At 50.2% G+C, this 15,407-nt stretch overlaps 1 protein-coding gene across 1 annotated transcript in view; it reads right to left on the bottom strand.

Annotated features, from left to right (window-relative positions):
• Window positions 1–1,240: 1,240 nt before the first annotated feature.
• ASXL1 (ASXL transcriptional regulator 1) overlaps window positions 1,241–15,407 on the bottom strand; it is a 66,431-nt gene continuing 52,264 nt past the window's right edge. The window contains exons 5-13 of the mRNA XM_065892788.1: window positions 10,655–10,775; window positions 10,481–10,578; window positions 9,807–9,900; window positions 9,196–9,348; window positions 7,599–7,762; window positions 7,407–7,503; window positions 5,802–5,907; window positions 4,882–5,515; window positions 1,241–4,159 (exon numbers count right to left, since the gene is read on the bottom strand). Of these exons, the coding sequence (XP_065748860.1) occupies window positions 1,241–4,159; window positions 4,882–5,515; window positions 5,802–5,907; window positions 7,407–7,503; window positions 7,599–7,762; window positions 9,196–9,348; window positions 9,807–9,900; window positions 10,481–10,578; window positions 10,655–10,775 (4,386 nt within the window). The remainder of the gene's footprint in view (window positions 4,160–4,881; window positions 5,516–5,801; window positions 5,908–7,406; window positions 7,504–7,598; window positions 7,763–9,195; window positions 9,349–9,806; window positions 9,901–10,480; window positions 10,579–10,654; window positions 10,776–15,407) is intronic.

Here is a 15,407-nt window from a genome sequence, read left to right as displayed (position 1 = left end):
TGAAGGTCGGAGGAGAAGCGATGAGGAGCAAGACGCATTCGCCCAGCAGCGAGCAGCCGGGCTGCCCGTGGCTCTGCAAGTGCAGCAGGTCCACCGGCTGACCGGTGACAGGGCACCGGTCCAACTGGCAGGTCCCAAGTCAATCACTCCACCCCTCACGTCGGGCAGCACAGCACGCAGTGGCTCTGACACAGGTGCAGAGAAGTCAATGACACCACTTTAATGCAATGATGCCGAAGACGTAAAATAAGGGAGAGTCGTTCGTGTTCTCTGTACAATACACCCATTTACAGAATCGGCCAGTACTGTGTACAACATATAAATACATGATAAAACATTAGAGGTGCAGAGAGCATACTTACAGAAGCCAGAAGTTCACTTTATACATCCAAGGATAAAGAGTTAAAAATATAAAAATAAGAAAAACACACTGCTTTGAAATGTAAAATGACTTTCACATACACAGGTGTGTGGAGATGCCCACTCCCACAGAGTCCAAAGTGACGGAGAGGGCGTCGAGCAGACAAATTCACCTGCCGAACGTCTGGACACCTGACTTACAAGGAGGAAAGACAATCCTATACCCGACGCATTGTCCAAGCAGGTCTATTCAAGGTTCCGAATGCTCCCGTGGGCCAGTGGATTATTCGGAGACAGCCAAGTCCCAAACCGGCTTCAGCAACAGAACCAAAGGTCAAACTGGCTCCACCAACTGGCAAATGACTGTGACCCTGAGGTCAGCAGGTTCTGAAGCCCCCTGGTGGGCACTGCTGGGAGTTGCTTTAACCCGGTGCTGACTTCTTCCCCATCAACTCCCGGAGGAACAGCGGGAGGAAAGACGGCAGGGAGGGGGCAGTGGAAGACTGACATTTCTACTCAGTTCGGGTAGGTTAGTCCCCTTGGTGGAGAACACAACCTTCTTGCTTCAGCTTCAAGTCCCTCTGAGTCTCAAGGAGGCTCCCCACGCCGCACCAGGCTCTGTCTGTGTGACAAGAGCTCGGGCTGGCCGGCCAGCCTTGGGCAGCCCAGCAACCTGCCCTGCAGGAAACCCTTCCAGCAAAACCAGAAGGCCGACAAGTGGCCGAGGGGCTTTAGCACTACAGATTTTAGGGACAGGCAAGAGAACTCTTGCCTAGAGAGACAGTCTATTTTATCAAGGATATTCTGTATACAGATTTAAGATCTGTCATTATCAAAATACACACACTAAATATACAACTTTTCCCATGGCCATAATTTATTATCTCACCACAAGGCACAATACACAGAGCTTTGAGGGTCCAATACAGTCATCGTGACAGAACGCACCACAGCCCTGGCACATGATCATGGCTTTCAGGCTGCACGCACACTGGAGTGAGATGCTTTCCACCGTGCTGCTGTCGGTGAACATCTGCAAGGAAAGTGATGCGCTGTGGCTTGCACCAAAGTTTGCTTTGTGGCTCAGCTGTACCACACTTCCGGCAAGGCCTTTGGCAAAGGTGGGGGAGCCAGAGGAATAATTAAAGCTGGTGGAACTTAGCTGGAGTTTGGAAAGCTTCCCATAAAATGCCTGTTTGATGTTGAGCTGGGAGGGGATGGAAGAAGGCTCTAGAGGCTGACTGAGCCCTTTCCCAGGCTCTCGGGGTAATTTCCAGAAGGGCAAATCAAGGACAAAGGGGATCCCTTGCAAGTGATCCACCAGCTCCCGAGGACTAGGCCCCGCTACATTTCTGTTCTCTGCATTCGCCTTGAGAGGCCCCCCACCAAAAGTCTTCTCGCTCTTGATGCTGCCAACAGAGGCAGGCGGTGGCTTTGGAGCCCAGTCTTCCCTGGCCGTCTGTACCCCACCAGACACAGAGTTTTTGCTTGGCCCCGACTTCCTGCTGGGAAAATCGGGAGGGGCATCAGCAGGCAGAGGCATTGGCTCCACAGGCCGGGGGCACTGAAGGGCTGCAGCCTCGTTTTTGGAGCCAAAGAGCTTCTTCCCTTGGCCTCCAGCACTGTTCTGATCACCCAGGGCCTGACCTGCCTGATCTGGACCCGAGGAGACCACAATTGGAGATGAGAAACAAGGGGCTCTCGAGGTAGTGAGATTTCCCGGACTCGTGCCTGGGGCAGCACTTGAATTACTGCACTGGGACAGGTCACCAGCTTCCTTCTGATCTTCAAAGCTAAAGGGAGAGAACTGCTCTTTGGAATCCACTTCTACTTTCCCAGAGGCAGCCACTGGATTTGTCACTGGATATAGGGAGCCTAAACTCAGGGCGTGCTTGGAAATCTTTGGGGGCGCTCCAGGAGCCTGGGCGGCCTCCAGCCTGGCAAGGCCGGCGCTTGCTTCACGGCTCTCAGGTAGAAGAGACTCCTTCGAAGCTCTTAAAGAACTGGGACTGCTACTGCCAACCTCACGACTGCTTTCCGCAGGGTCTTGCAAAGATCCGATATACAGGGAGCCGTCATGGCTCTGCTCTGTTGTCAGTGGGAGTCGTGGGGATTCGGGTTTGCTGCCACCGTGGGCTGGACGAAGAACCTTCTCTAGGGGCAAGCTGCCCTGCAGCAACTGCATCACGAGGGGGTTAGTAGCCTCCACCGAGTACGCGAGCCTGCCCAGGGACACAGGCCTCGGCTGGTACTCGGTACTGGCCAGTAACAGGGAGTCCGGGATCTTCTGGGGAACCGCACACACTCGAGACACCCAGCTCTGTGGAGCAACCATCCCGTCTGTCCTTGTGACCAGACTCAGGTCACCGTTCACCTTGGAGAGTGAGGTGGAGCGGTTCCAAACGTGTTTCTCACCCTGCTCCACCGCTGAGGCCCTCTTCGGCACCGCAGCTTCACTAGGCTCGGCCTCAATGCTGTCCTCAGAGAAGCGGCCTTCAAAGTCAGAGGCTGTGTCTGTGGACTCGCTCTGAGGGCTCAGCACTGCAGAGTCCCCACTGATTTTCAGCTTTCCACCTTCCAGCTGCCTGCGGTCGTGGCCGGTGCTGGCAGCACACCCTGGAGATGGCACTGTCCAGAGTGAAGCCAAGCTGTCGGGGGGATCCAGACCCTCCTCAGCTGTCAACCCCCCAGGTGACGCTGGAATGAGGGGAGCAGCTTTCTCCCACTCCTCTCCAACCTGCGGCGTAACGGATGGGACGTCTTCTCTGGAGTCGGGTTCAGGCCGTCCCGCTGCCTCGTCATTTGACAGGCCAGGCAACCAAGGAGCAGCACCAGCGGAGACGGGAGCCTCGGTTTTCAAGTCTTCTCGTCTAGTAGCACTTTCCCTCGTGGGTGGGCCCGAGTCACCAAGTCCTGATTCATCATCAAATGGTCTGTCCTGCAGGGAACCGGCCAACGATGGTTCAGGGATGGGACTGGGGGTCACATTCACAGGATCCTTCACGGTGGGATTACTGTCACTGTCTAGAGCCTGGCCGGTTCCTTCTTCTAATCCAACATCCCCCGCTAGAGCCTGAACAGGACTGCTCTCCAGGGGGATGGTGGGTCCTCGCTCCTCATTACCCCTTTCCCAGGAAGTGGTACCAGACCCACATTCAGTTCTACCTCCCAGATGCAACGCAGGCTGCTCAACTAATCGCTCAGGTGCCGGGGTTTTGGAGGGCAGTGGGGGTAAGGCCTGGCGTGGCTGGTCCCCAGTGGGAGCAATGGGAAGTCGGGAAGCATCTTCCAGCCCGCTTCTGAGGCCATCTGGAACCCTCTGTCGTGGGTAGCTCTTCTCCTTTCTGGGAGAAGCCAGGTCCTCTCTCCTGGCTCTGGACACGGCAGTTCCAGGATGGACATGCTCCCCATTTAGAGGACAAGGCGGCAGTAGTTGTGTTCGCTGTAGATCTGACGCACACTCTCCAGGGGTACCTGGGGCTCCCCTGGGCTCAGGGTGGCCACAGGCCTCACCACCATCACCACTGCCGATGCCTCTGCCACCTCCCTCATCGGTGGCCCCGCCGCCACCTCCACCCGGGCCACCCCCCCCTCCGATGGCAGTGGTGGCCGCCTCTCGATGGCAGTGGTGGCCTCTCGCCCCTCGGACCTGCAGAGCACGGGCTTTAATGTCTGCAAGGGTCCTGGTGCCAGTCCAGCCCCGACATGAGGACTCCGTGATGGGGACGATGCGGGGGCATATCTGGTAAGTGGGCTGACCTTTAACCACCCAGGGTGGTTTGATACGTGAAAGTTGAATCTGCAAGAGAAAAATAAGAAAACAGTTTTAATTGACTGAGCACTCTGACCTAGGAACTGTAAAGCTAAATCGCGACCCTGGTGGCCTAGAGAATCCAATCATCTTCCTTAAAAATGAAATAATCGGGCTGCCCTGGCGGCGCAGTGGGTGAGAGTCCGCCTGCCGATGCAGGGGACAGGGGTTCGTGCCCCGGTTCGGGAAGATCCCACATGCCGCGGAGCGGCTGGGCCCGTGAGCCATGGCCGCTGAGCCTGCGCTCTGCAACGGGAGAGGCCACAACGGTGAGGGGCCCGTGTACCGCAAAAAAAAAAAAAAAAAAGAAATAATCATGGTAAAATGGCTGTCCAAGACACCACACCATTCTGAGAAGATTCTGCTCAAGGGCTGTTATATGCCACACTTCTAAATTTAATTTCTGGTGGGACTGTGTAAGTCACTACACAAAAAATCTAACACCACCTAATAAAAGATTTAAAAACCCCAAAGGATTATGACCTCTAGAGATAACTTCAACAGAGTGAACAACCAAGTGAGGAAGAAAAGAACCTTATCCCCCGATACTCAAGTCAGTCTCAAGAACGCCTCTGTACAGAGAGCTCTACACTCCCACATAATTAACACAAGGGCCCGGGGGCCTTCTGTCCCTGCAAAGGAGCCCCACTAATCTCCCGTCCCTCAAAGGGGCCTGGGCTCAGGGCAGCCAGGATCAAACAGCCTCCTACCCGGATGGGCGGGACTTTGGGCTCCTCTTTGGTGGGCTGTGGCTTTTCGGCGTGAACACTTTCAATTGTGTTACGAAAGGACTGACGATCTTCAAGCCGGGGCTTCTTTTCGGGAAAGGATGCAGAGGCCGCCTGCTCAAAGGATTTCCTCTTCTGATCCTTGGGTTCCTGATCCACGGTCTCCTGAGGCAAGCTGGGAATTCTGTCTGGAGACGTGGAGACATGTGCCAGGTCGTCTGGATCGGGCTGGATCCGGGAAGCCACAGTTTCCACCTGGAATTCGGAACTCTCTGGGTTGGGTGCTGCGGAAGATGTGCCAGGCAGGTGGGGACCGCCCACCCCTGCTGCATCGGTCTTAGCCTCCCCATCCTTGTACAGGGGCATGTCTGGTGCCACAGACTGTGTGTCTTTAGCAACCTCTGCTTGTTCTGGCTCCTGTTTTTTGTACAGATTCCTTCGGGCTCTGGTTCGGAGATCTGGCCGAGAGCGTTTCTTGAAATGCCCATCTCGCTGCCGGGTGGCCGGGCCACGCTGCGGTCGTGTTGATTCTCCTGAGACACGCAAGTCACTCTTGATTTCAACCTCCTCCTGGCCCACATTCTGCTGCAATGACTCTTCTTTGCTTAAACCCAACCTGCAAACCAAACTCACATTATCAGTTACAGGGCAGAGAGGGCACATCCACTATGAATAATATACACCCAAATATTAGATCTCTCAGAACAAAACAAATCTGCATGGTATGTAACACTAACCATAGAAACACCGATGTTAGCTTCCCCATGAATGGCATTAAGCTAAATAAGAGTCACTGTAATCTCCACATTCCTGGGTGACACAGCAGTGTGCATGGCTTTGAGAACACCTGCCTCTGTCCCCCCCACAAACCACACTAGGACTCACAGCACCAAGGGCCTTACTTCTGTCCATAGTAGTCTTCGAAGAACTTTTCTTTCCATTGTTCCACCTTCTTTTCCTTCTCCATTTCCTGTCGTATCCTGACTTGCATCTCATGAGTGAATTCGCCTAGAGAGAAACAAAACTCTTCAAGTGATGCATTAAGGATATTAAGGTCTGTCTTAGGAAAAGCCAAATCTTGCAGTTCTACCATGTCAGGAGTTTTCAAAATAACACGTGACTTTGGTGAGCTTGGAAATCATTTTTTGAACCCTCACTATCTTCCTCGCGCTGGCTCCCGTCTCCCCCAGAGGATCTCACATGGTGCTTATTCAGGACAGAACTAACACACCTATTATGAGGGAAATTTACCCTTCCCTCGGGTAATCAGTCCTTCAACAGCAAACAACACATTGATCAGAACAAAAACAAACAAGAGAATTGTTCTTACTCCATGCGCAGAAAAAAGTTAACATAGCAGGCTCAGACAGGCCTGCTGACAAGGTGGGCCCCTGGCTGACATCTGGGACCTTGGATTTCAGGAGGGTCCCCACCCCATAACTGACAGGGAATGGCTCACTGTGCCTACAGCTGAAGCAAACCAGATGGTTTACGGTGAACACCTGCTTTCCTTTGGGGAATCCGGAATTTGGGTTTGGGTCAGACAGAGGCTTCCTACATGATCAGCTCCCAGTAAAAACCATAGGCACCAAGTCCTTGACGAGCTTCCCGGCAGACTACACTTGTGACTACGTGCGGTCACAACTCCTTGCTGAGGGAACTGAGCACATCCTGTGGGACGCCACCGGGAGAGGATCTCAGAAGTGTGCACCTGGTTTCCCTGGACTACACCCCAGACGTCTTTTCCCTTTTTGCTAATTTTGTTCTGTATTCTTTCACCAAAATAAACTACAGCCATGAGTACAACTACATGCTGAGTCCTGTGAGTCCTCCTAGCAAATCATCGAACCTGGAGGGGAGTCTTGGGGACCTCCCAGTGCACTTCCCACGTAGCTTCCCCACAAAATTGAATTACGAGAAGCTAACAATCACTCCAAGTGGTAACATCTAAATAGACAGAGCACCTGGTGGAACTTACCGAGTAGGTCAATGCCATGCTTACTGGAAAGAATAGGAGTTTATAGTTTTAATGATGAAGAGGCAATGCAGATGAATATATACACACAAAATAGTGAAAGCCCAAATACTCTTGTACCTTCTTTAGAGCTACGGGGCATATTAACATCCACCACGTCTATTAGAGGAAAGCCTGCCTTATACTAAAGAATACCCCTTGGAAAAAAAAGAAAAAGGGGCTTCCCTGGTGGTGCAGTGGTTGAGAGTCCACCTGCCGATGCGGGGGACACAGGTTCATGCCCCGGTTCGGGAAGATCCCACATGCCGCGGAGCGGCTGGGCCCGTGAGCCATGGCCGCTGAGCCTGCATGTCCGGAGCCTGTGCTCCGCGGCGGGAGAGGCCACAGCAGTGAGAGGCCCGCGTACCGCAAAAAAAAAAAAAAACAACTTGAAAAATGCGTATTTGGGTTTGGGGTTTTAAATACCAGGAGACAAGTGACACCACACATGGCAGGCACCTTTCAAGCCACTGGGACGAGAACACTTACTCACCATCAGCCAGGCGTTCCCGCCAGCTCTGAGCCGCGTGGGTGAAAAACTCGTTGTTCAGTGCACTGCTGCTGAGACGCAACAGGCCATCGGTCCCCACCTGGAAGGATCAAGGCAAAAAAAAACAATAAAGAAACTTAGAAAGAGAACAGAAGCTAGCCCAGAGAAAGCAAAGAGGAAGCTGCCCACATGTACCTGTCTGTCCACTTCAGGCAGGAGGAAGAGGAGCTGCTGCTGGAAGTGGGACGGCAGGGCATGGAAGGTCCGAGAGTTGATGAGGGCCCGGAGGTTGGTGTTGACGAGAATGGACCCAGGCGTCTCAAAATCTATCTCTTCCCCTCTGTTGCGCTTCATTTGACCTGTGATTTTTCAAGCAGTAGGAAGCAAAATGTAGATTTTCAGCTTCTTAAACCAAAAAAGCAATGTCAACTGAGGGAAAACTTTGGTGGCAGCACCCAAGCTACCCAGAACTTATCTGCACACAATGAGCTCAATCATCCAGTCTACCCTAACCTATGAGCTACCATCAAACCTAAGAGAACACCTGGGCTTGCATCGTCTCAGATAAGACTCAGTAGCATGCTGTGTCACAGCCTGAAGGGACACTCTTCCCACAGAAAACCAGGCAAGGGGCAGGCTCTGAGCTTCCCTCCAAAGCTGGAGAACAGGCTCCACAAAGCCAATGGGAGAAACGATGGAAGTCTAAAAGTGAATCTGGGGCTTCCCTGGTGGCGCAGTGGTTGAGAGTCCACCTGCCGATGCAGGGGACACGGGTTTGTGCCCCGATCTGGGAAGATCCCACATGCCGCGGAGCGGCTGGGCCCGTGAGCCACGGCCACTTGTCCTGTGCGTCCGGAGCCTGTGCTCCGCAACGGGAGAGGCCAGAACAGTGAGAGGCCCGTGTACCGCAAAAAAAAAAAATAATAAATAAAAGTGAATCTGGTTAGCGTCCTACAGAAAAATCTGCAGAAGTCTTCTGTGAATGGGCTGGAGAGGTCTGACCTCCAGGCAGAAAGGTGCTAAGGGTTGTTTAAAGCCCACTGCAATGTCAATACCTCTCACAAAAGCCTCAGCAAATGGAACAGAGACCTGTGAGGCTTTAAGATTCGGCAAGGCTGATGAGCTGGAGAGGCTACAAGACAGCAAACCTAGCTGCCACTTGGGGGACGGTTTATTCTAATTTTCAGAAGCCAAGGTTAGTCGTCTTAATGATTTCAAGTGGCCCATCTACAAAAACCCAGCATGCGGGCTTTGAGAAATAAATCCGGAAATAGCAAGTGGCATACTGGCCTTGCAAATAGCCCTACTGCGGGTGGGAGGTGCACAGTACTGAACTTGCCTGCATAGCCCATATTCAACATAGGCTTCCGCCCCATAGGCTAACTAGCTTATACAAAAGGGCATCTGACAGAGACTGCAGACGTTGAGAACAAACTTGGCAGGATGCTACCGAAGAAAGAAAACAAATGTTGGAATTCTTCACTGAGACACTCAGCAATTTTCACTCACTTGAGCACTCACTAAGCAGTATCAAGGCAGGCACAGGCTAGGCCCTTACAGGGACATACAAGGAGCAATGTGGCACCATCTCTGCCCACAGGGAGTTCTCTCAGTCTAGCAGAGAAAAATCTGTATGTGACATAACCAAAATACAAGGTAAAAACCAACAAAAATAGAGGGCCACCTGAGAAGTAAAAATAAACTGTAAAGGAGTGGAGTAGAAGACATCATCTTCTCTCTAGGCCTGCAGGGGCCCCCTTACAGGCAGAGAAATGAGTGCCAAGCCACCTACCTGTGGCCGGCTTCCGGAAGCCTCTCAGGAGCGGGGCAGGGTCCCGGGCGACCTCGGCCTGGCCACGAATAGCAGCGCTGCCCAGGGCCAGAGAGCCACTGCTGCTGCTGGACGGGCTGCCGCTCTCGCCATCGGCGTGGCGGCCTGAGAACCCTGAAGGCACAGCATTCCACCGGTCAAAAGCATCACAGGCCGCGCCCACGGCTCTCGGACAAGCTTACTTCTCCCAGCTCTCCCTGACATGCTGCCAGCAGTACTGGTGCTTCCATGGCCCAGCCTTGGGCCGTCAGAGATCACCACCTCCTGGTCTGGCTTTAAATTATCACGTAAGAATGCCAAGCCGCCATCTTAGTTTGCACTGTATCTTTTACAAAGCACCTGCACACGCCTTCACAGGACCCTCACAACTGCCCTGTGAGGCCAGGGGAAGGGCGCCCAGCAGAGCCCATGCCGGAAGCTAGGTCGGGTCTCACCGCCACGGCGTGCTGACTGCCAGAGGAGGGCTCCTGACTCTACTGGCACAGCACTACCTAGGCCAAGAGCTGCTGCCAGGGGGAGGCAGGTCCCCAGGACCCGAGGCAGAAGCATCACAACCACGAGTTCACACATACCTGATGCAGGTTCCACGTGGGCCCCGTTTACCTTCAGAGGAGTCAGGACAACTCGAGGCAGCATCACCCCGGTCTTCTTCTTCTGCTTGTTCGCCTATTTTCCCAGAGGGGATACAAAAGGAGCCTGAGTCACCTGCAGGCCACAACAGCTGTCCCTCTCGACCACGTCTCCCTCGCTGTCTTGTAAAACAGAGTTAGTGTTCAACCAGCACGGGCAGGTAATGCCAATAATAGCAACGACTCATTCTACTGAGCCAGGTGCCGGCCACTGTGCCAAGCATCACCCCACACTGAAAAGAATGTGTTGCTCTCCCCACTTTACAGGTAAGGAATTTGCCCAAAGATAGTGAGTGGCAGGGCTGCAATTCAAACTGATGACTCCCAAGCTCATGTTCTCCCCACTCTGTTATACTTCTCCCTGAATGTTCCCAGGTTTTTTCATAAATACTTTCATAAAATAATTATCCATCCATGGTAAAGAGAAAAAACAAACTGCTCTGCTCTCAGATCTACTACCCACTTTTCCTATGGCCTGCTTTTAAATGGTGCTAACAGGTGGAGACCAAGGTGATTTTCTCCACTCTTCAACACGCTCAGTTAACTACAGGAGGAAGAGTCCTGTCTTGTGCCTGCCTCACTTTTCCATCCAGCCTAGTCACCAACTCTCCCCCCACCTGTGAGGAAGCTCTGTAGCTGTCCCTGGGATTGGAATGAGGCCGACTCTGAGATTCGGTAGAACAGGAAGCATTAGAAGATGTTTCATCGAGAGAAACTGGAAGAGAGGGAAATAAAGGTTAGACCCTAGCAACTGCTTGTGGCTCTTCACGCATCTTGTCAAGGACACTTACCATCATTTTCACCACTCACAGTGCTGGCTTCATTAGACCCACAGCTCTCCACATCAGCTGTGTCCTCTGGCTCCTCTCCCTCCACTGCAGCCGGACTGCGAGACCACTGCAGGGCATCCTTCTGTGACAGCAAGGCACAACTCAGGTGAGCAAAACCCTACAAATCCTACAAGCACAGTAGTCATTCCTAAATGTGTATTGCTTTTGGAGAAGAGGGATTTAGAATATTGATTAAATTCCTATCCCTTTCTTTTTTTTTTTTTTTTTTTTGCCGTACGTGGGCCTCTCTCTGTTGTGGCCTTTCCCGTTGCGGAGCACAGGCTCCGGACGCGCAGGCTCAGCGGCCATGACTCACGGGCCCAGCCGCTCCGCGGCATGTGGGATCTTCCCGGACCAGGGCAAGAACCCGCATCCCCTGCATCGGCAGGCGGACTCTCAACCACTGCGCCACCAGGGAAGCCCCCTATCCCTTTCTAATTGACCTTTTTTCTCAGAAAGTTCTTCTCATACGTACATTAAGAAAGTTAGAGGGACTTCCCTGGTGGGGCAGTGGTTCAGAATCCACCTGCCAATGCGGGGGACACGGGTTTGATCCCTGGTCCAGGAGGACCCCACATGCCGTGGAGCGACTGAGCCCGTGTGCCACAACTACTGAGCCCACGTGCCTAGAGCCTGTGCTCCACAACAAGAGAAGGCACCACAAAATGAGAAGCCCACGCACCACAACGAAGAGTAGCCCCCGCTCGCCACAACTAGAGAAAGCCCATGTGCAGCAATGAAGACCCAATGCAGCCAAAAATAAATTAAAAAGTTAGATATAATTTTGCATCTAATTATTCATTAAACATTTATGGGGTGCCTCCTATAAACTACACCATGCTAGTTCCAAGCGGTGGGTGGGGTGGGAATAAGGAGGGGAATCAGGGCCCTGCCTTCAAGGAGCTCAAATGAGTAGAGGACAAAGTCAAATCTATAACAATACAAAGCACAGTGATGGAAGGATAGAGAGAGAACTGTAGCAGCCCAGAACAGGGAACATCTAACTCACTGAGCTGGAGCAGAGGGCATGGAAGTACAGAAGGGGAATAAGGATCAGGGAGGTAAGGTTTCCAAGGAGATGTGTTGCTTGAGCTCAGTTTTAAAAGAAGTCAGTTAATAGGGAGATGAGCTGCCAGTGGGGAGGGAGAGGGAGTCCTAGGTAATGTGATGAGCCAATGTGGAAGAACATTCCAAATTCAAAGAAACCATAGACTTCGGGAGGTGTGTGGGAAACTGGATACGTGAGGATAGAGAGACAGCAAGAGGGCTGATGATAACCATGGCACTGTGCTGAGGGATTAAGACTGTGATTTTTTTAGTCTGAAGGATATGAATCAGGAGAATGACCTGAGTTTTAGGAATTTCATTCTGTTAACCATGGGAAGTCTGGAGGCAGAAGAAGAGTTAGATTATGACAGAAATCTATTGAAAAGGATAAAAATCTAAACTAAAGTAAGAGAGTGGGAACAAGGCTAGAGTGTAGAGGAGAGTGCCACTCCAAATTTCACCTCCTAACAGATACTTCTAACAGTCTCTGTCGTGGAGTCTCAAAATGAAACTCTACCCATCCCCAAGGAAAACTCAGGAGCTACCTTGAAACCAGGAAGGAGTATGAATGAATACTGGGGATGGAGAGAGGAGGAGCAGATATAGATTGGGGTAGGGATGTCTTCTTTGAGTAAAAGTGTGTGAAAAAGAGTAGGTAAAATCATGATTCTATCACTTAAAAATATGCCAGAAACTTACAAGGAAAATCCACAAAATTCTAACTCATCAATTCCATGGATTCCTTGATCCACTATATAGTAGCCTCCCCTTATCTGAGGGGTTTTTTTCACTTTCCACAATCAACCATGGTTGAAAAATATTAAATGGAAAGTAGCAGAAATAAACAACCCATTGGTTTCAAATTGCATGCTGCTCTGAGTAGTGTGCTAAAATCTCACACTGTCCAGCTCCGACCTACCCGGGACGTGGGTCATTTGTCCAGCGTAGCCCACCCATTAGTCACTGAGTGGCCATCTCAGTTATCAGATCGACTGTCATGGTATCACAGCACTTGTGTTCAAGAAACTCTTCACTTTACTTAATAATGGCCCCAAAGGCAAGCGTAGTGGTGCTGGCACTTCTCGCTCTGCCTGATTTATACTTTCTTAGTGTACCTAATATATAAATTAAACTTTATCATAGGTACGTATGTGTAGGTAAAAACATAGTATATAGAGAGTTAGGTACTATCCACAGTTTCAGGCATCCACTTGGGGTCCTGGAACATATTCCCCCACAGACAACGGGGGACTGACTACTGTCTTAAGTCTTCATCAGTTTATTTGCATTAATTTAGGCCAACATCAAGCTGACTTAAGTTAATAAAAAAGAAAATGGTTTTTTGTATCTTTCTCTCTTTTCCCTACCAACCATAAATGCTCCTCACAGGATCAAAACCTAAAGAATATTTTTAGTATTAATCTTGTAATTAGGCTTACTGACTGCCATGTTCTTGGAACAATGCAACAAATTTATTCCCTGAATCATACAGGCAAACTAAGACAAAATACTCATTTAATGAAGAAAAGAGGTCTATTACATTGTCAAAACTGACCCCAAAACTCCAGTTCTGGCAAGAGTGTGGGAAAATCACATATACACTGTTGGTGAGAGTGAAAATGGTATAAAAAGGTTTATACACAGCCAGTGGTAAAGTAAACTGTAAGCAAAACTCTAAAAACTGTATATACCTTTTAACCCAACACTTGTAAGACTCACCCAGGACATTATCTTAAAAAGGAGAAAATCAATCGATTGAACTACATTAAAATTAATATCCTCTGTTCAGCAAATGATACCATTAATAGAGTAAAAAGGGCAAGCTACCTACAGAGTTGAAGATGAGATCTGCAATTCATATAACCAATACAGAACTTGTATCTAGACTGCATAAATCAGTAAGAAAAAGGCAACCCAGGGACTTCCCTGGCAGTCCAGTGGTTAGGACTCTGCTTCCACTGAAGGGGGCACGGGTTTGATCCCTAGCCCAGGAACTAAGATCCCGCATGCCACGCAGCACGGCAAAAAAAAGAGAAAAAGGCAACCAGTAAGAAAAATAGGCAGACCTGTATTAGGCACTGTACCAAAGAGGATGTCCAGATGGCCAACATTCACACGGAAAGGTATTTAACCTCAATAAAGTAAGGAAGACACAAAACAATGCAAATTAAAACCACAATGAGATGACATCACATCCACAAGAATGGCTAAAATTAAAGTTTAACAATACCAAGTAGTGCTAATGAGGATGTGGAACAGGGAACAGGTACACTGAAAATGGATCCAGGCATTTAAGAATGTGGTTTGGCATTATCTGCTACACTTGAAGATACAAACATCCTATAACCCAGCAATGTCAGTCCTAGGTTTGGATTCCCTAGGGAAATACATGCACGTACATACACATTCAGATGTTCGTGACAGCGTCATTTGTAACTTCGGCTATAAACGAAGTGCCCATCAGTAGAATCACTACATGGATTGACTGATGTATTTATTGATCAATACTCAATAAATGGATATTATACAATAATAAAAAAAACGAACTACAGCTACTCACAACAACATGGATGAACTTGTACTGTGCTTATGCAGGAGACTGTCCTTGGATCAATGTATACCCTTTGTGTCCTTTCCCTTATTTTTTTAAATTGAGGTACAATTTACAAAGAGTGAAATGTATACTATCTGATTAGTTTTGACAAATGTGTATCAAGGGACTTCCCTGGTGGCGCAGTGATTAAGAATCCGCCTGCCAACTCAGGGGACACGGGTTCGAGCCCTGGTCCAGGAAGATCAATCCCACGTGCCGTGGAGCAACTAAGCCCATGAGCCACAACTACTGAGCCTGCGCTCTAGAGCCTGCAAGCCACAACTACTGAAGCCCACGCACCTTGAGCCCGTGCTCCGCAACAAGAGAAGCCACCGCAATTAGAAGCCCGTGTACTGCAACAAAGAGTAGCCCCCACTCGCTGCAACTAGAGAAAACCCACACACAACGACAAAGACCCAATGCAGCCAAAAATAAATAAATTTATTTTATTTTTAAATTTAATTTTATTTATTTTTGGCTGTATTGGGTCTTTGCTGCTACACACAGGCTTTCTCTAGTTGCGGCGAGTGGGGGCTACTCTTTGTTGCAGTGTGTGTGGGCTTCTCATTGCAGTGGCTTCTCGTTGCGGAGCATGGGCTCTACGTGTGTGGGCTTCAGTAGTTGTGGCATGCGGGCTCAGTAGTTGTGGCTCACAGGCTCTAGAGTGCAGGCTCAGTACTTGTGGCACACAGGCTTAGCTGCTCCGCGGCATGTGGGATCTTCCTGGAGGAGGGCTCGAACCCATGTCCCCTACATTGGCAGGCGGATTCTTAACCACTGCGCCACCAGGGAAGCCCAATAAATTTATTTCTAAAAATTCATACCAAGATATAGAACACACCCAACACTCCTAAAAGTTCCCTTGTGCCCCTTTCTAGTCAATCCCCACTCTACACTGCCCCTCCCACCCCACAGAGACAATGGTTGTTCCAATTTCTACCACCAAAAATTAGTTTTGCCTATTTTTGTTCTACATGTAAATGCAGTCATACAGTAGGTACTCTCTTTTGTCTGGCGTGTTTTGCTCAGTCTCATGTCTGTGAGAGTCATCCATGCTGCTGCATACATCGGTAG

Source organism: Phocoena phocoena, chromosome 15 (assembly GCF_963924675.1).
Source record: "Phocoena phocoena chromosome 15, mPhoPho1.1, whole genome shotgun sequence".
Lineage (NCBI taxonomy): Eukaryota > Metazoa > Chordata > Mammalia > Artiodactyla > Phocoenidae > Phocoena > Phocoena phocoena.
The sequence above is the reverse complement of the archived record's forward strand: the minus strand, read 5'-3'. Positions and strand labels throughout refer to the sequence as shown.